This window comes from Anolis sagrei, chromosome Y (genome assembly GCF_037176765.1).
Source record: "Anolis sagrei isolate rAnoSag1 chromosome Y, rAnoSag1.mat, whole genome shotgun sequence".
Taxonomy (NCBI): Eukaryota; Metazoa; Chordata; class Lepidosauria; order Squamata; family Dactyloidae; genus Anolis; species Anolis sagrei.
Window position 1 is genome coordinate 82,028,155 of NC_090035.1, and position 18,296 is coordinate 82,046,450.

The 18,296-nt window shown below is 47.3% G+C and overlaps 1 protein-coding gene across 1 annotated transcript in view; it reads left to right on the top strand.

Annotated features, from left to right (window-relative positions):
• The window catches only part of LOC137095418 (B-cell lymphoma 3 protein-like), a 53,044-nt gene that overhangs the window by 15,304 nt on the left and 19,444 nt on the right, over positions 1–18,296 (top strand). The window contains exon 3 of the mRNA XM_067462075.1: positions 7,736–7,844. Within this exon, the coding sequence (XP_067318176.1) occupies positions 7,736–7,844 (109 nt within the window). The remainder of the gene's footprint in view (positions 1–7,735; positions 7,845–18,296) is intronic.

Sequence of the window (18,296 nt, forward strand, 5' to 3'; positions counted from 1 at the left end):
TGGAAGATTTGGCAGGCAGAGCCCTTCCCTTGGAAGCAAGCAGGTCTGGCCGGTTTTCAACCCTGAGCCAAGGCCAGGGGAATCCCCATCTCCTCCTCCTCCTCCGCACTGGAGACCGGCCCCTCCCTTGGCATGCAGCAGGAACCACATGCACATACACACGCATGCACGCACACAGCCTGCCTCCCCTGTGATGTCACCAGCCTTGGCACCTTTGCCCTCTCTTTTCCTGGAAAGGTGCAAAGGGAAGGGGGGAAGCGCAGTCCCATTTGGGGAACTGGGAGGTGCTGGGCTGGAGGAGCGGGAAGGTGCCGGCCTGCTTTGCAACTGCCCCGTCTCCTCCCAGTTCTCCCAGTGCTGCAATTCCATAGTCCAAATGGGCCTCTGGAAAAGCAACAACCACAGAAAACAACCCTTGTTTTGAATTTTGCACCCAATTGATCCCAAGTTGCAAATTGGTCAACGGGGAATGGAAGTACCAAAAGTTGGGGAATGTCAGGATATGGGTGACATCCATCCACCCCAGTTCACCAGTTCTCCCATCTTCACTCCCAGTTCTCCCGTTCCAGCATTCCCAGTTCATAATTCCACCCATTCCAGTTCTCCCATTCCACCTTCCCAGTTGTCCTGTCCAGTTGTCCCATTCTGCTTCCCCAGGTCTCCCATCACACCTGTCCCGGTTCCCCTATTTCTCCCATTCCGCCTCCCCAGTTCTCCCATCCCAGCCCACAGTCACACCCCCCACTTTTCCCTTCTCATTCCCAGTTCTCCAGTGCCACCCATTCCAGTTCTCCCAGCTCTCTCTCAGTTCTCTCCCAGTTCTCCCATCTCTCTCCCAGTTCTCTTATCTCTCACCCAGTTTTCCCATCTCACTCCCAGTTCTCCCATTTCACTCCCAGTTCTCCCACTTCACTGCCAGTTCTCCCATCTCACTGCCAGTTCTCCGATCTCTCTCCGAGTTCTCCCATCTCACTCTCAGTTCTCCCATTTCTCTCCCAGTTCTCCTATCTCTTACCCAGTATTCCCATCTCACTCCCAGTTCTCTCAGTTCTCCCATCTCTTTTCCAGTTCTCCCATCTCACTCCCAGTTCTCCCATCTCTTTCCCAGTTCTCCCATCTCATGCCCAGTTCTCCTATCTCATTCCCAGTTCTCCCATTTCTCTCCAAGTTCTCCCATCTCTTTCCCAGTCCTCCTATCTCTTTCTTAGTTCTCCCATTTCTCTCCCAGTTCTCCCATCTCATTCCAAGTTCTCCCATCTCACTCCCAGTTCTATCTCACTCCCAGTTCTCCCATCTCACTCCCAGTTCTCCCATCTCATTCACAGTTCTCCCATTTCTCTCCCAGTTCTCCCATCTCTTTTCCAGTTCTCCCATCTCTTTCCCAGTTCTCCCATCTCTTTCCCAGTTCTACCATCTCACTCCCAGTTCTCCCATCTCTCTCCCAGTTCTCCCATTTCTCTCCCAGTTCTCCCATCTCTTTCCCAGTTCTCCCATCTCACTCCCACTTCTCCCATTTCTCTGCCAGTTCTCCCATCTCTTTCCCAGTTCTCCCATCTCACTCCCAGTTCTCCCATCTAACTCTCGGTTCTCTCATTTATTTATTTATTTATTTGATGCATTTATTAACCGCCATTCTCAGCCCTTTAGGGTGATTTATCTCCCAGTTCTCCCATCTCACTCCCAGTTCTCCCATTTCTCTCCCAGTTCTCCCTTATCTTTCCCAGTTCTCCCATTTCTCTCCCGGTTCTCCCATATCTTTCCCAGTTCTCCCATTTCTCTCCCAGTTCTCCCATCTCTTTCCCAGTTCTCCCATCTCACTCCCAGTTCTCCCATCTCACTCCCAGTGCTTCTTGTAGGTAAGAGCACAGTCCACAGTGACTCCCAGAATTTCCAGGTGTCAGATTGTGTTCCAAACCCAAATCTTGAGAGCTCACAGAAAGAGGGAGTAAACCATCCTCCTTAAGCCTAGCACGGGTATTCTCATGAGAAACTGCCCTTTGCACTGGGGCCTCTCTGTCATTGTCTGCATGAAAATCATTGACCAAACCATCTCCATCTTGCACCTCAGCACCATCATTTCCCTCATCATGTCCTACCATCAAGAGCAGTGGTTCTCAACCTTCTTAATGTCGTGACCCCTTAGTACAGTTCTTCATGTTGTGGTGACCCCCAACCATAACATTATTTTTGTTGCTACTTCATAACTGTCATTTTGCTCCCAACATGAATCGTCATGTAAATGCCTGATATGTAGGATGTATTTTCATTCATTGGACCAAATTTGACACAAATACCCAATATGCCCAAATTTGAATACTGGTGGGATCGGGGAAGGGGGAGTCATTTTGTCATTTGGGAGTTGTAGTTCACCTACATCCAGAGAGCACTGTGGACTCTAACAGTTATAGATCTGGACCAACTTGGCATGAATACTCAATATGCCCAAATCTGAATATTGCTTGGGAAAAATAGACCTTGACATTTGGGAGTTGTGGTTACTGGGATTTATTGTTCACCTACAATCAAAGAGCAATCTGAACTCCACTAACGATGGAATTGAGCCAAACTTGGTACACAGAACTCCCATGGCCAACAGAAAGTACTGAAAGGGTGTGGTGGGCATTGACCTTGAGTTTGGGAGTTGTAGTTCACCTACCTCCAGAGAGCACTGTGGACTCAAGCAATGATGGATCTGGACCAAACTTGACATGAATACTCAATATGCCCAAATGTGAACACTGGTGGAGCTTGGGGAAAATATACCTTGACATTTGGGAGTTGTAGTTGCTGTAATTTGTAGTTCACCTACAATCAAAGAACCTTCTGAACCCCACCAATGATAGAATTATGCCAAACTTCTCACACAGAACTCCCATAATCAATGGAAAATACAGGAGGGATTTAGGATGAATTGACAGTGATTTAGGGATCCGGAGAGCAATGTGAACCCAAACAATTATGACCAGAATCCCCTCATGAAAAAGATGGAATGTTAAATAGCCTCTGTCAGGTTTTACAATGTATTGTAATGTAATACAATCTGAACATGAGGAAGAACTTCCTGACTGTGAGAGCCGTTCAGCAGTGGAACTCTCTGCCCTGGAGTGTGGTGGAGGTTCCTTCTTTGGAAGCTTTTAAACAGAGGCTGGATGGCCATCTGTCAGGGGTGCTTTGAATGCAATATTCCTGCTTCTTGGCAGAATGGGGTTGGACTGGATGGCCCATGAGGTCTCTTCCAACTCTTCTAGGATTCTATGATTCTATGACATGGCCATAAGTTGGAGATACCTTGAGATGTTTTAGATGACCATAAGTTGGAGATACCCTGAGATGTTTTAGATGACCATAAGTTGGAGATACCTTGAGATGTTTTAGATGATCATAAGTTGGAGATACCTTGAGATGCTTTAGATGACCATAAGTTGGAGATACCTTGAGATGTTTTAGATGACCATAAGATGGAGATACCTTGAGATGTTTTAGATGGCCATAAGTTGGAGATACCTTGAGATGTTTTAGATGACCATAAGTTGGAGATACCTTGAGATGTTTTAGATGACCATAAGTTGGAGATACCTTGAGATGTTTTAGATGACCTTGAGATACCTTGAGATGTTTTAGATGACCATAAGCTGGAGATACCTTGAGATGTTTTAGATGACCATAAGCTGGAGATACCTTGAGATATCTTAGATGGCTTCAATGGCTTCAAACTACAAGAAAGGAGATTCCACCTGAATATTAGGAAGAACTTCCTGACTGGGATAGCTGTTCAGCAGTGGAACTCTCTGCCCTGGAGTGTGATGGAGGCTCCTTCTTTGGAAGCTTTGAAACAGAGGCTGGATGGCCATCTGTCGGGGGTGCTTTGAATGTGATTTTCCTGCTTCTTGGCAGAATGGGGTTGGACTGGATGGTCCAGGAGGTCTCTTCCAACTCTTTGATTCTATGATTCTATGATTCTAGGGATATTCTCATGAGAAACTGCCCTTTGCACTGGGGCCTCTCTGTCATTGTCTGCCTGAAAATCATTGACCAAACCATCACCATCTTGCACCTCAGCCTCAGCACCATCATTTCCTTCATCATGTCCCACCATGAAGAGCATCATGATCCTGAGCATCATGCGACACCAACACAGGCTGATTCCCAACAGCAGCCCAAAGTCCCGTTGGCTTTTTGAGCAGCTGCCTCTCAGTCTGGTTCTTCCATTTCACCTCCAATCCTCCTGCCTACCAGTTCTTCCACCCACCTTCCCAGTTTCTCCACCTCTTTCCCAGTTCTCCCATTCTAATCCCGGTCTTGTCAACTGGAGCCTTTCCAGTGCTCAGGTGCCGCCCAGAGGAACTTGCCACCCGGAGAGGGATTTCCCAGGGAAAAAACCCAAGGTGTGTTTCGCAGTGGCTGGCCACCCTTTGCATGCGTCTCTCTCCTTGGGGACACCACTCTCTCACGGTCCTGGAAGGAAGTCATCACATCAGAGCCTTTTTTGGGGGGTTGGGGAGAGAAGTGGGGAGGCTGAGACAGGAAGCCGAGGTCAACTTTAGGTCTTACGAGAAGCCCTCGCTTGTCTTCTTCCTTCCTTCCTCCCTTCCCTCCCTCCGCCAGCCCTTCCCTTTTTGCTGCGGCTTGGCTTTGGCCCCGAAGCAAGAAGGTGGTTTTGCTTTATGGTAAACGGGGAGAAGACAACATGGGGAGGTTTCCCTGAAGTCAGGCCAGAGGGAGGAGGAGGAGGAGGAGGAAGAAGAAGCAGAAGTAGTGCTCTTTGACCTGGGAGGAGACCCAGAGGTGTGGGTTTGCACACAGGTGAGCAAGAGGGCTTGCCTCCTTCGCCTGGCTCAGGTTGGAAAACTGTAATCAGACTGCAAGTCCCAACAGGCCCAGCTAACACCTCCCAACAAAGGATTCCCCCAGGCAGGAAGTAGCCACACTTTGAAGCTGCACGTAATTTTTTATTAAAATATTTACTATATTAAAATATTTTTTATATATATATATATATATATATATATATAACATTTTTATATTTTATATATTACATTATATATTTTATATTTTTTATATTTTATTAAAAGGTAAAATGTAAAATATAAAAGAATGTAAAATATTTAAAATATTTAGTATATATATATATATATATTACATTTTCATATTTTTTATATTTTTATATATTGCATTATATATTTTAGATATTTTATGTCGATAATATTTTTATATTTTTATATTTTTTGTATTTTATGATTTATTAAAAGGTAAAATGTAAAATATAAAATAATATAAAATATTTAAAACATTTTATATACATCTCTAGATATTACATTTTTGTATTTATATATTTATATATATTGCATTATATATAAATTATATAATGTTAATATTTTTATAATTATATATTCTTTTATATTTTTATATATTTATATATTTTATATTTTTATATTATATATATTTGATATTGTATATGTTTATATTTTTTGTTATTAATATTTTTAATATTTTAATTGTACATATAATATTTATATACTTAACAACAACAACAACAACAACAACAACAGCAACAACTTCTAATAACCTAGACCCTTGGAAGAGCCAGATATTCAGAGACAAATCCCAGACACTTGGACCTAATATGCATGTGTGCTGTGTTGTTATGTACATGGCTGGATGGCCATCTGTCGGGAGTGCTTTGAGATTTTTCTGCTTCTTGGCAGAATGGGGTTGGACTGGATGGCCCACAAGGTCATATATATATATATATAAACAAGAGTACAAGGCCTTTTCGGTGGTGGCCCCTCAGCTGCAAACACCCAACCCATTATATATGTCAGTGTCAAATTGGACAGCGACCCCTATCATCCCTCTCCATGGTCTAGACTGACTAGGGCAGGCATGGGCAAACTTCGGCCTTCCTTCCAGGTGTTTTGGACTTCAACTACCGGCTGATAGGAATGGTGGGAGTTGAAGTCCAAAACACCTGGAAGGAGGCCAAAGTTTGCCCTTGCCTGCCCTAGTCAGTCTAGACCATGGAGAGGAATGATAGGGGTTGCTGTCTAATTTGACACCGACATATATAATGGGTTAGGCACTTGCAGCTGAGGGGCCACCACCGAAAAGGCCCCGTCTCTTGTCCCCATCAGCCACACTTACAAGGATGATGGGATCCAGCGCAGGGCCTCTCCCGATGATCTTAATCTCTGAGGTGGGTTGTACACTGGGGCGGAACATTTGTTGTTGTTATTATTATTATTATTGTTATTATTATTATTACAGTTTTCCTTCACTTATTGCGAGGGTTCTGTTCTAGGATCACCCGCAATAAGTGAAAATCAGCGAAGTGGGCACATGGAAGGAGGGCCACACTTTGCCCATGCCTGCCCTAGTCAGTCTAGACCATGGAGAGGAATGATAGGGGTCGCTGTCCAACTCGACACTGACATATATAATGAGTTGGGTGCTTGCAGCTGAGGGGCCACCACTGAAAAGGCCTTGTAATCTTGTCCCCATCAGCCGCACTTACAAGGATGGTGGGATTGAGTGCAGGGCCTCTCCCGATGATCTTAATCTCTGGGGTGGGTTGTACACTGGGGCGGAACATTGTTGTTGTTGTTGTCACTGGAATGGAACCCCAACAATAAGTGTAGGAACAATGTAATAATAATAACAACAACAACAACAACAACAACAATAATGATGATGATGATACACTGGGGCGGAACGTTGTTGTTGTTGTTGTTATTATTATTATTATTATTATTATTATTATTATTACAGTTTTCCTTCACTTATTGCAGGGGTTCTGTTCTAGGATCACCCGCGATAAGTGAAAATTCACGAAGTGGGCACATGGAAGGAGGGCCACAGTTTGCCCATGCCTGCCCTAGTCAGTCTAGAGACCATGGAGAGGAATGATAGGGGTCACTGTCCAACTCGACACTGACATATATAATGAGTTGGGTGCTTGCAGCTGAGGGGCCACCACCAAAAAGGCCCCGTCTCGTGTCCCCATCAGCCGTACTTACAAGGATGATGGGATCGAGCGTAGGGCCTCTCCCAATGATCTTAATCTCTGAGGTGGATTGTACACTGGGGCGGAACATTTGTTGTTGTTGTTGTTGTTATTATTATTATTATTATTACAGTGTTCCTTCACTTATTGCGGGGTTCCGTTCCAGGACCACCTGCAATAAGTGAAAATCCATGAAGTAGAGACATTGTATTATGCAAGGAGGGCCACAGTTTGCCCACTATAATTCATATATTGCAGACATAAATCTGGCATTTGCAACACAACTCTTCGGGCCAGGTCCTAAGTTGAAAAGTGTCCCAAGGGTTGGAGATATATATGGGTTGGATTGCAACTCCCATTGTCTTGCACCAAAACCTCCCAACAAAGGATACCCCAGGCAGTAAAGAGCCAGACCTTGAAACTGCTAGGCTATTCAATGCTAATCAAGGTGGCCAATTGCTACATTCACACCTCCTCCAACAGACAAGAGTTCTTTCTCCCACCCTGGACATCATTCCATAGATATACAAACCCAATGTTACTACTTTCCAACAGACCTCACAACCTCTGAGGATGCCTGGGTGACACGTCAGGAGAGAATGCTTCCAGAACATGGCCTGGAAAACTCACAGCAACCTAATGATTCCGGTCATGAAAGCCTTCAACAGTACATCAAAACAGTGTTATTTGGTGTGATTCTGAGTGCTTACAGCCCCTTCTTGGGTCTCCTTCCAGGCCTCTCCACATCGCTGTGGTCCAAGGGAACCTTTCGGTGGTCCAGCGTTTGGTGGCCCTCTTCCATCAGGGACATCGGGACTTGGACACCTTCAACAACATGCGGCAGGTAAGCCTCAAGGATTGGGAAATGGAGGGAATGGCCATGGTCTTTGGCAAAGGTCAACTACCCTTGGAGGCTTCCTTGAGCCATTTTGGCCAAGCCAGCTTGAAATATTAGACCTTGCCATGACTCTCTGTTGTCTGAAATTTGAAGGTACTTACTTAGGCGATCCCTCATTGTCCGAGTAGGATTGTCTTCCAAGATCGGTGTCCATAGGTGACCGTGGAGTAGGGAGAAGATGGACCGTGGAGAAGATGACCTCCATCTTCTCGTGCAGTGAGGGCATCGGTTTCCAGACGAAAGGCAGTTCTGGTCTAGCTTGGCTTGACGTGCCTTCCTCTTGGCACCTTTCTCTCTTTCACCCTCCATTCGTGCCTCTTCAAATTCTGCAGCACTGCTGGCCACAGCTGACCTCCAGCTGGAGAGCTCAAGGGCCAGGGCTTCCCAGTTCTCAGTGTCTATACCAGAGTTTTTAAGGTTGGCTTTGAGGCCATCTTTCAATCTCTTCCTGCGCTCCAACATTCTGTTTTCCATTCCTGAGTTCAAAGTAGAGTAACTGTTTTGGGAGACGGTGGTCGGGCATCTGGACAACGTGGCCAGTCCAGCGGAGTTGATGGCGGAGGACCATTGCTTCAGTGCTGGTGGTCTTTGCTTCTTCCAGCACACTGACGTTTGTCCGCTTATCTTCCCAAGAGATTTGCAGGATTTTTCGGAGGCAACGCTGATGGGATCATTCTAGGAGTTGAGTGTGATGTCTGTAGACAGTCCATGTTTCACAGGCATCTAGCAGGGTTGGGAGGACAATGGCTTTATTGACAAGCCCCTTGGTCTCCCTACGGATGTCCCGGTCCTCAAAAACTCTCTGTTTCATTTGGAAGAATGCTGCACTTGCAGAGCTCAGGCGGTGTTGTATTTCAGTCTCAATGTTTACGTCTGTAGGCAGTCCACATCTCGCAGGCGTATGTCGACTTTGGTGGTGAGGTGGCTGCCAAGGGAGTGGAAATGGTCAACATTTTCTAACGTTACACCATTAAGCTGTCTACCATTTGTAGACAGTCCATGTTTCGCAGGCGAATAGCAGGGTTGGGAGGACAATGGCTTTGTAAACAAGCTCCTTGTCCTCCCTACAGATGTCCCAATCCTCAAACACTCCATGCTTCATTCGAATGAATGTTGCACTCGCAGAGCTCAGGTGGTGTTGTGTTTCAATCTCAATGTTGACTTTTGTGGACGTCTGTAGACAGTCCATGTTTCGCAGGCATATAGCAGGGTTGGGAGGACAATGGCTTTGTAAACAAGCCCTTTGGTCTCCCTATGGATGTCCCGGTCCTCAAACACTCTCTGCTTCATTCAGAAGAATGCTGCACTCGCAGAGCTCAGGCGGTGTTGTATTTCAGTCTCAATATTGACTGTTGTGGGCGTCTGTAGACCACATTTCGCAGGCATATAGGGCAATAGCTTTATAGACAAGCATGTTGGTATCTTAGTATCCCTACAGATGTCTCGGTCCTCAAACACTCTGTGCTTCATTTGGAACTATGCTGCACTCGCAGAGCTCAGGCAGTGTTGTATTTCAGTCTCAATGTTGACTTCTGTGGACATCTGTAGACAGTCCACGTTTCGCAGGCGTATAGCAAGGTTGGGAGGACAATAGCCTTATTGACAAGCCTCTTGGTCTCCCTACGGATGTCTCGGTCCTCAAACACTCTGTGCTTCATTTGGAAAAAATGCTACACTCGCAGAGCTCAGGCAGGGTTGTATTTCAGTCTCAATGTTGACTTTTGTGGACGTCTGTAGACAGTCCATGTTTTGCCGGCATATAGCAGGGTTGGGAGGACAATGGCTTTGTAAACAAGTCCCTTGGTCTTCCTACGGATGCCCCAGTCCTCAAACACTTCAAAGAATTCTGCACTCGCAGAGCTCAGGCGGTGTTGTATTTCAGTCTCAATGTTGATGTCTGTAGACAGTCCACATTTCGTAGGCGAATAGCAGGGTTGGGAGGACAATGGCTTTGTACCGGATGTCCCAGTCCTCAAATGGATGTCCTGGTCCTCAAACATTCTCTGCTTCATTCGGAAGAATGCTGCACTCGCAGAGCTCAAGCGGTGTTGTATTGTGGTGTCAGTGTTGACTTTGGTGGAGAGGTGGCTACAAAGGGAGCGGAAATGGTCAACGTTTTCTAATGTTACACCATTAAGCTGTATTTCTGGCCTTGGAGAGGGATTGTCTGGTGCCTTTTGCTGGAAGAGCTCTTTGGTTTTCTCGATGTTCAATGAGTGCCTTTGGATACAGATCCTCTACTGCAGTCATGGGCAAACTTGGGCCCTCCAGGTGTTTTGGACTCCAACTCCCATCATTCCTAACATCCTCAGGCCCTTTCGTTTTGCTTTTCTCTTGGGCCCTCCCTCCAAAACGCCCAAGTTTGCCCATGCCTGGTCTAAAGAGTCTGACCAGACTCTGTACCCGATTGTTTCCATCCGTGCCTCGAGGCCGTGACTGGATGGCTGCGTGCCAGCAGGTTGAGGGTCAATCCAGCAAAGACGGAGATCCTATGGCTGGGTCGACCGGGCAGTGGGGACATCCAGGTGCCTACCCTGGATGGCGAGGCACTACGCCTGTCATCATTGGTCAAGAGTCTGGGAGTCCTTTTGGACCCTCTGCTGATGATGGAGGCCCAGGTCTCTCTCTGCCATGAGCAGAACCACCTTCTTTCAACTGTGGCAGGCTAGACAGCTGGCCCCCTCCCTGACCAGGGACGACCTCGCTACGGTGATCCAGGCCATGGTCATCTCAAGACTGGACTACTGTAACAGCCTTTACATTGGCCTTCCTCTGTCGGTGATCCGGAAGCTCAAGTTGGTACAAAACGCAGCTGCTCGGCTTCTTGCGGGAATTCCGATGAGATGCCACATCACCCCAATCTTCCTGCAGCTGCATTGGTTACCCATTGAGCACCGGATCACTTTCAAAGAGATGGGACTCACCTTTAAGGCCTGGCATGGTCTGGGGCCGATGTACCTGAGGGACCGCCTCACCCCCTCCCAACCTCAGAGATCCCTCCGTTCTGAGGACCAAGATCTATTGGAAATTCCCAGTGTCAAGACCTTGCGTCTAACAGCAACTAGGCGCAGAGCCTTCACAGCAGTGGCACCATCGCTCTGGAATACTCTGCCACCTGAAGTCCGTGCCTTGCGGGACTGACCAGCTTTCGGCAGGGCGTGTAAGACATACCTGTTTCGACAGGCCTTTGATCTTTGATAGTGTTGTTTTTAAATTGTTTTAAATTGTTTTTAAATTGTGCTAGATTTTAGCCATTCTTGTAAGCTGCTCCGAGCCCCAGGGGAGTGGCCGCATAGAAGTTTGAATAATAAATAAATAAATAAATAAAGCCTAGCTGGGCCCCAAAAGCCCCATTTCCCCAGGCATTTGGATCCTTCTGGTTGTAGGCCGTGCCAGTGAGAGAGTTCTGGTCCCTTAGAGTAACTTTGCAGGACCTTCAGAGGAATGCCGTGGGAGTGCAAGCCGCCTTCCCCAAAGTGCCCTTTGCCACTCTCTTCTGAAGAACTCCTGCCTTCACGGGAAGCTTATCTCACGTTGCCATCGCACTCTGTGGCTGGGCTTCCCCAGAAGACACTTTGCACAACGTCCTTGAACTTTCGCAGAGGAACTTTGAATGGGTCTGAAGGGTGGCATGCAAAGTAGTGCTGAGTGCAATCATTTGGCAGTGCGGACGCACCTTGGAAACGTTTTTTAGGACGTGGAATCGAACTGCATTGATTCTGCAGTGTAGATGCACTCCTTGTCGGCTCTCAGAGATTCCACCTCAATATTATGGTGACCCTCAACAGTGGAATCAGGTGCCTTGGAGTCTGGTGCTGTCTCCTCCTCTGAAGGTTTTGAAACAGATGCTGGATGGCCATCTGTCGGGAGTGCTTAGTTCAGTGGTTCTCAACCTTTCTAACACCGGGACCCCTAAATATGGTTCCTCAAGTTGTGGTGACCCCCAAATATGTTGTGGTGACCACCAACCTCGTCTGCCTCGCGCTCTTGGAAGACGAGAGCGCGAGGCAGGCTTTGCGCGAGGCCAGGCCTCGTGCGGAGGAGCCCTCGCCTGGCCCACATCCTTGGGGTGGGGCCAATGGATCTGGCCTCGCGACCCCTCCAAAATGGCCAGGTGACCCCCCTGGGGGTCGCGACCCCCAGGTTGAGAACCACAGGCTTAGTTGGTGTCCTCCCACATATCAGAAGGGGTCGAGCTGGACGGCCTTTGGGTGTCCCTTCCAACTCTAGGATTGGGAGTGTGGTGGAGTCACCGGTTCCTTCTACACTGCCATATGAAATCCGGATTATCTGCTTTGAACTGGATTATGCGACAGTGTGGACTCATATAATCCAGTTCAAAGTAGATAATGTGGATTATCTGATTTGAAAATCTGGATTACATGGCAGTGTAGGTCCAGATTCTTTCTCTGGAAGTCTTTAAGCAGAGGCTGGGTGGCCATCTGTCAGGAGGGGTTTGATGGTGCTTTCTTCCATAGCAGAAAGAGATTGGATTGGATGACCCTTGGATTGAGAGTGTGACAGAGTCTCCTTCTCTGAAGATTTTGAAGCAGAGGCTGGGTGGCTATCTGTTGGGAGGGCTTCGATGCTGACTTTCCGCATGGCCGAAGTGGGCCAGCCTGGATGACCTTTGGGTGTCCCTTCCAACTCTAGGATTGAGAGTGTGATAGTCTCCTTTGGATAACTTCAAGCAAAGGCTGGATGGTCATCTGTAGGGAGAGTTTTGATGGTGTCTTTCTCCGTGGCAGAAAGGGTTGGATTGGGTGACCCTTGGGTGTCTTTGAGAGTGTGACAGAGTCTCCTTCTCTGAAGATTTTGAAGGAGACTCTGTTACACTCTCAATCCAAGCATTGGAAAGACACCCAAGGGTCATCCAATCCAACCCCTTTCTGCCACGGAGGAAGACACCATCAAAACTCTCTCAACAGATGACCATCCAGCCTCTACTTGAAGACCTCTGGAGAAGGAGACTCTACCACACTCTCAATCCCAGAGTTGGAAGGGACGCCCAAAGGCCATCCAGGCTGGCCCACTTTGGATATGCGGAAAGTCACCATCGAAGCCCTCCCAACAGATAGCCACCCAGCCTCTGCTTCAAAGTCTTCAGAGAAGGAGACTCTGTCACACTCTCAAAGACACCAAAAAGTCACCATCTAAGCCTTCCCAACAGATAGCCATCCAGCCTCTGCTTCGAAATCTTCAGAGACAAAGACTCTGTCAATACAAACGTTGGAAAGACACCCAAGTGTCATCCAATCCAACCCCTTTCTGCCACAGAGGAAGACACCATCAAAACTCTCCCTACAGATGACCATCCAGCCTCTGCTAGAAGATATCCTTCTCATCAAAACTCTCTCTACAGATGACCATCCAGCCTCTGCTTAAAAACCTCTGGAGAAGGAGACTCTACCACACTCTCAATTCCAGAGTTGGAAGGGATGCCCAAAGGCCATCCAGGCTGGCCCACTTTGGATATGCGGAAAGTCACCATCGAAGCCATCCCAACAGATAGCCATCCAGCCTCTGCTTCAAAATCATCAGAGAAGGAGACTCTCACACTCTCAAAGACGCTTGGACTGAGAGTGTGACAGAGTCTCCTTCTCTGAAGATTTGCAAAAGGGGGTTGGACTGGATGGCCTTTGGGGTCTCTTTGAATCTAGGGTTCGAATCCTGGCTCAACCATGCTCAGCCCTAGCAGCCAAGAGACCGAAAGCGAAGCCAGCGTGACCTGGATTCCTGGCAGCCGGCTGTGCCCTCCCCGAGCGGGACTTTCCCTCGCTGCACCTGGCGTCCGGCCAGCCCTCCACTGCTTCCTCCAGCGCCTTGCTCAAGAGCGGCCGGCCGCCTCCCTGGTCAGCCGGCCTGAGTCACTCACAACAGCTCGGAAAAGAAGCACCACAAGTGCCGTGCCTTCGCTTGGTTGGTTCCCTTACGGGGTTGTTTTGCTTTGGCCCGACCTGTCTTTCCCTTCCACTGGTGTTTGTGGTGACAAGGCAGGAAAAGAGTGCGCACATGCCTTTCCTTTCCAGACGTTCATAGATTTGTTTATGCTTTCTGTATCTGTGGGCTCCAGACACAAGGGTCAAAGCACAAACAGATTCAGAAATCTGCAACATAACACACAACACAATGCAGATCTAGAAAGGCATAACACATAATAATTTTATTTATTTATTTGTCGTGTCAGAGCAACCAGTCCATTATATTACATGTCTAACAGAACAAAGCAAACAAACAGAGAAATACAAAAACTTGTGAGTTTGGGAGTTGATTAAATGTCCTTTGACCAGTATCTGGCCACTTGGAGTGCTTCTGGTGTTGCCGCAAGGAGGTCCTCCATTGTGCATGTGGCATTGCAACAAGTGGTCAGTGGTTGGCTCTTCTCCGCACTCGCATGTCATGGACTCAACTGTGTGGCCCCATTTCTGAAGGTTGGCTCTGCATCTCGTGGTGCCAGAACGCAGTCTGTTCAGCGCCTTCCAAGTCGCCCAGTCCTCTGTGTGCCCAGGGGGGAGTCTCTCATTTCATATCAGTTCTGGGTTTGAGCCTGCCACTTTTGGACTCTCGCTTGCTGAGGTGTTCCAGCGAGTTTCTCTGTAGAACTTAGAAAACTATGTCTTGATTTAAGTCGTTGACGTGCTGGCTGATACCCAAACGGGATGAGCTGGAGATGTCTCTGCCTTGGTCCTTTCACTATTGGCTGCTCCTTCGCAGCGGATGTCAGGTGGTGCGATACCGGCTAAGCAGTGTAATTTCTCCAGTGGTGTCGGGCGCAGGCACCCCGTGATAATGCAGCATGTCTCATTCAGAGCCACATCCACTGTTTGAGCGTGGTGAGATGTGTTCCACACTGGGCATGCGTACTCAGCAGCAGAGTAGCACAGCACAAGGGCTAACCCATCTAAAACACAGACATGTGCTTTTCATCTCAAAAACAGACAAGCATCCTGAGCTCTGAGGATTATTACTTGGGAAGGAATCCACGGGAGCATTGCAGTGCACCCACATACCTGGGAATCACTTTGGACCGTGCTCTGACCTACAAGAAGCACTGCCTGAACATCAAGCAAAAAGTGCGCGCTAGAAACAATATCATACGAAAGCTGACTGGCACAACCTGGGGATCACAACCAGACACAGTGAAGACACATAATAGTAATAATAATAATAATAATAATAATAATAATAATCACCATCATCTATATAAATAAAAATGTAATGTGCGTTTGTGGGGTTAACAGAACTCAAAAACCACTGGACGAATTGACACCAAATTTGGACACAAGACACCTCACAACCCAATGTATGTCCTTCACTCAAAAAAATTGATTTTGTCATTTCAGAGTTGTAGTTGCTGGGATTTATAGTTCACCTACAATCAAAGAGCATTCTGATCCCCACCAACGATGGAATTGAAACAAAGTTGGTACACAGAACTCCCATGACCAACAGAAAATACTTGAAAGGTTTGGTGAGCAGTGTCCTTTGGTTCTGGAGTTGTAGTTCACCTACATCCAGAGAGCACTGTGGACTCAAACAATGATGGATCTGGACCAAACTCTACACGAATACTCAATATGCCCAAATCTGAACACTGGTGGAGCTTGGAGAAAATAGAATCTTGACATTTGGGAGTTGTGGTTGCTGGGATTTATAGTTCACCTACAATCAAAGAACATTCTGAACTCCACAATGATAGAATTGGGCCAAACCTCCCACACAGAACGCCCATGTGGGCCACAGCAACACGTGGCAGGGGACGGCTAGTCTATATAAATAAAAATGTTTGTTTGTGGGATTAACAGAACTCAAAAACCACTGGACGAATTGACACCAAATTTGGACACAAGACACCTAACAACCTTCACTCAAAAAATTGATTTTGTCATTTGGGAGTTGCAGTTGCTGGGATTTATAGTTCACCTACAATCAAAGAGCATTCTGAACCCCACCAACGATGGAATTGAACCAAACTTGGCACACAGAACTCCCATGACAAACAGAAACACTAGATTCTTGTGGGGTTTTTTCGGGCTATATGGCCATGTTCTAGAGGCATTTCTCCTGACGTTTCGCCTGCATCTATGGCAAGCATCCTCAGAGGTAGTGAGGTCTGTTGGAAATAGGAAAAAGGGGTTTCATGGCCGGAATCATCGAAGGCTTTCATGGCCGGAATCAGCAAAACAACAGGGAGGAAACAAGCAAGGACACCTAATCACCTCTCAACAAAAGATTCCCCCAGGCTCAGCCAGGCCTTTCAATGCTAATGAAGGTGGTCAGTTGAAACATTCACACCTAGCTCCAGCAGACAAGAGTCCTTTGTCTCACCCTGGTCATTCCACAGATATATAAACCCATTTTCCTACTTCCAACAGACCTCGCTACCTCTGAGGAAGCTTGCCATAGAGGCAGGCGAAACGTCAGGAGAAATGCCTCTAGAACATGGCCATATAGCCCGAAAAAACCCACAAGAACCTAGTGATTCCAGCTATGAAAGCCTTCGACAGAAACACTAGATTTTACACCACACGGGATGCCATGTTGTGTGCATGTGCATTGTCTCGTTGGGGTGCCACCAAGGGGATGCTGATGCAGCGCAAACATGGGTGTTTTCCTCCCCGATCGCAACCTGGCCCTGACCCGCTGCCGTTTCCTTGATCTCCATTTCTCATAAACCCTCTCAAGGCATCGACTTGGTTCTCTTCTGAGAAGCGTCTCCTTGCGTCACCGATGGCAGGTGCTGAGGATGCGGTTTGCCTTGTGGCCGCCAGCCGGGTTTCCTTTGCTGAGCCCGGTGCGTAAGAGGCAAGCCATGTGCCATCAGTCCCCGGGCGCTCACCGGTTTCTTTCTCTTCCATTTCTTCTTGCCGCAGCAGAAGTCGCAGCAGATGCCTCCGGCTGCGTTTCTCTTTCGGCTTCAATTACCCAGAAACGAGCCACAACAATGCGGTGGGTTTCTCCGTAAACCCAGCACCCTTTGTCTTTTGCAATTCCCGATCTTCCGCCGGCAAGAGTTAGACCCGGTTTGATGATCGAGACGTAATGAAAGCAATACATGAACATATTTGGAAACCCAAATGTTTTCGGTTTACAACGTGATGTTTTTCATGGTAATAGCAAAGGGAAACGATTCAAGAAACAGAGAGGAAAAGAAAGTTTGACATCACTTTTGTGTTCTTACTTGGGCATCTCTTTTGCTTGTAAGATTGTTGTTGTTGTGTGACCTTGAGGCCTTTTCAAATTTTGGTGACCCCACGGTGAACCTGTTGCAGGGTTTTCTAGGGCTGAGAGTGTGTGACCTGTCTGACCTGCGGCTCCTCCATGATGACATGATGCCAACAGTCTTGGACAGCAATGGCTCCCAAAGTCATAGAATCCTAGAATCAAAGAGTTGGAAGAGACCTCCTGGGCCATCATCCAGTCCAACCCTATTCTGCCAAGAAGCAGGAGTATTGCATTCAAATCACCCCTGACAGATGGCCATCCAGCCTCTGTTTCAAAGCTTCCAAAGAAGGAGCCTCCACCACACTCCAGGGCAGAGAGTTCCACTGCTGAACGGCTCTCACAGTCAGGAAGTTCTTCCTCATGTTCAGATGGAATCTCCTCTCTTGTAGTTTGAAGCCATTGCTCCATTGCATCCTAATCTCCATGGAAGCTTGCTCCCTCCTCCCTGTGGCTTCCTCTCACATATTTATACATGGCTATCATATCTCCTCTCAGCCTTCTTCAGGCTAAACATGCCCAGCTCCTTAAGCCGCTCCTCATAGGGCTTGTTCTCCAGACCCTTGATCATTTTAGTCGCCCTCCTCTGGACACATTCCAGCTTGTCAATAGCATTTAAGGTGGAATCAGGCATCAAACAGGAATGATGTGTTATTGCCCCAACTTTATTCTCCATCTTCATCGCTATGAGACTTCACCTTGCTGATGGGAAGCTTCCCACTGGAGTGGAAATCATCTATTGGACAAATGGCAAGCTCTTTAACCTCAGCAGACTGAAAGCCAAAACCAAGGTTACAACAACATCTGTTATAGAACTCCAGTATGCTGATGACAACGTCATCTGTGCACATTCAGAAGAAGACCTACAAGCCTCAGCAAACTGAAAGCCAAAACCAAGGTTACAACATCTGTTATAGAACTCCAGTATGCTGATGACAACATCATCTGTGCACATTCAGAAGAAGACCTACAAGCCTCAGCAGACTGAAAGCCAAAACCAAGGTCACAACAACATCTGTTATAGAACTCTAGTATGCTGATGACAACGTCGTCTATGTGCATTCAGAAGAAGACCTACAAGCCTCAGCAGACTGAAAGCCAAAACCAAGGTCACAACAAGCATCTGTTATAGAACTCCAGTATGCTGATGACAACATTGTCTATGTGCATTCAGCA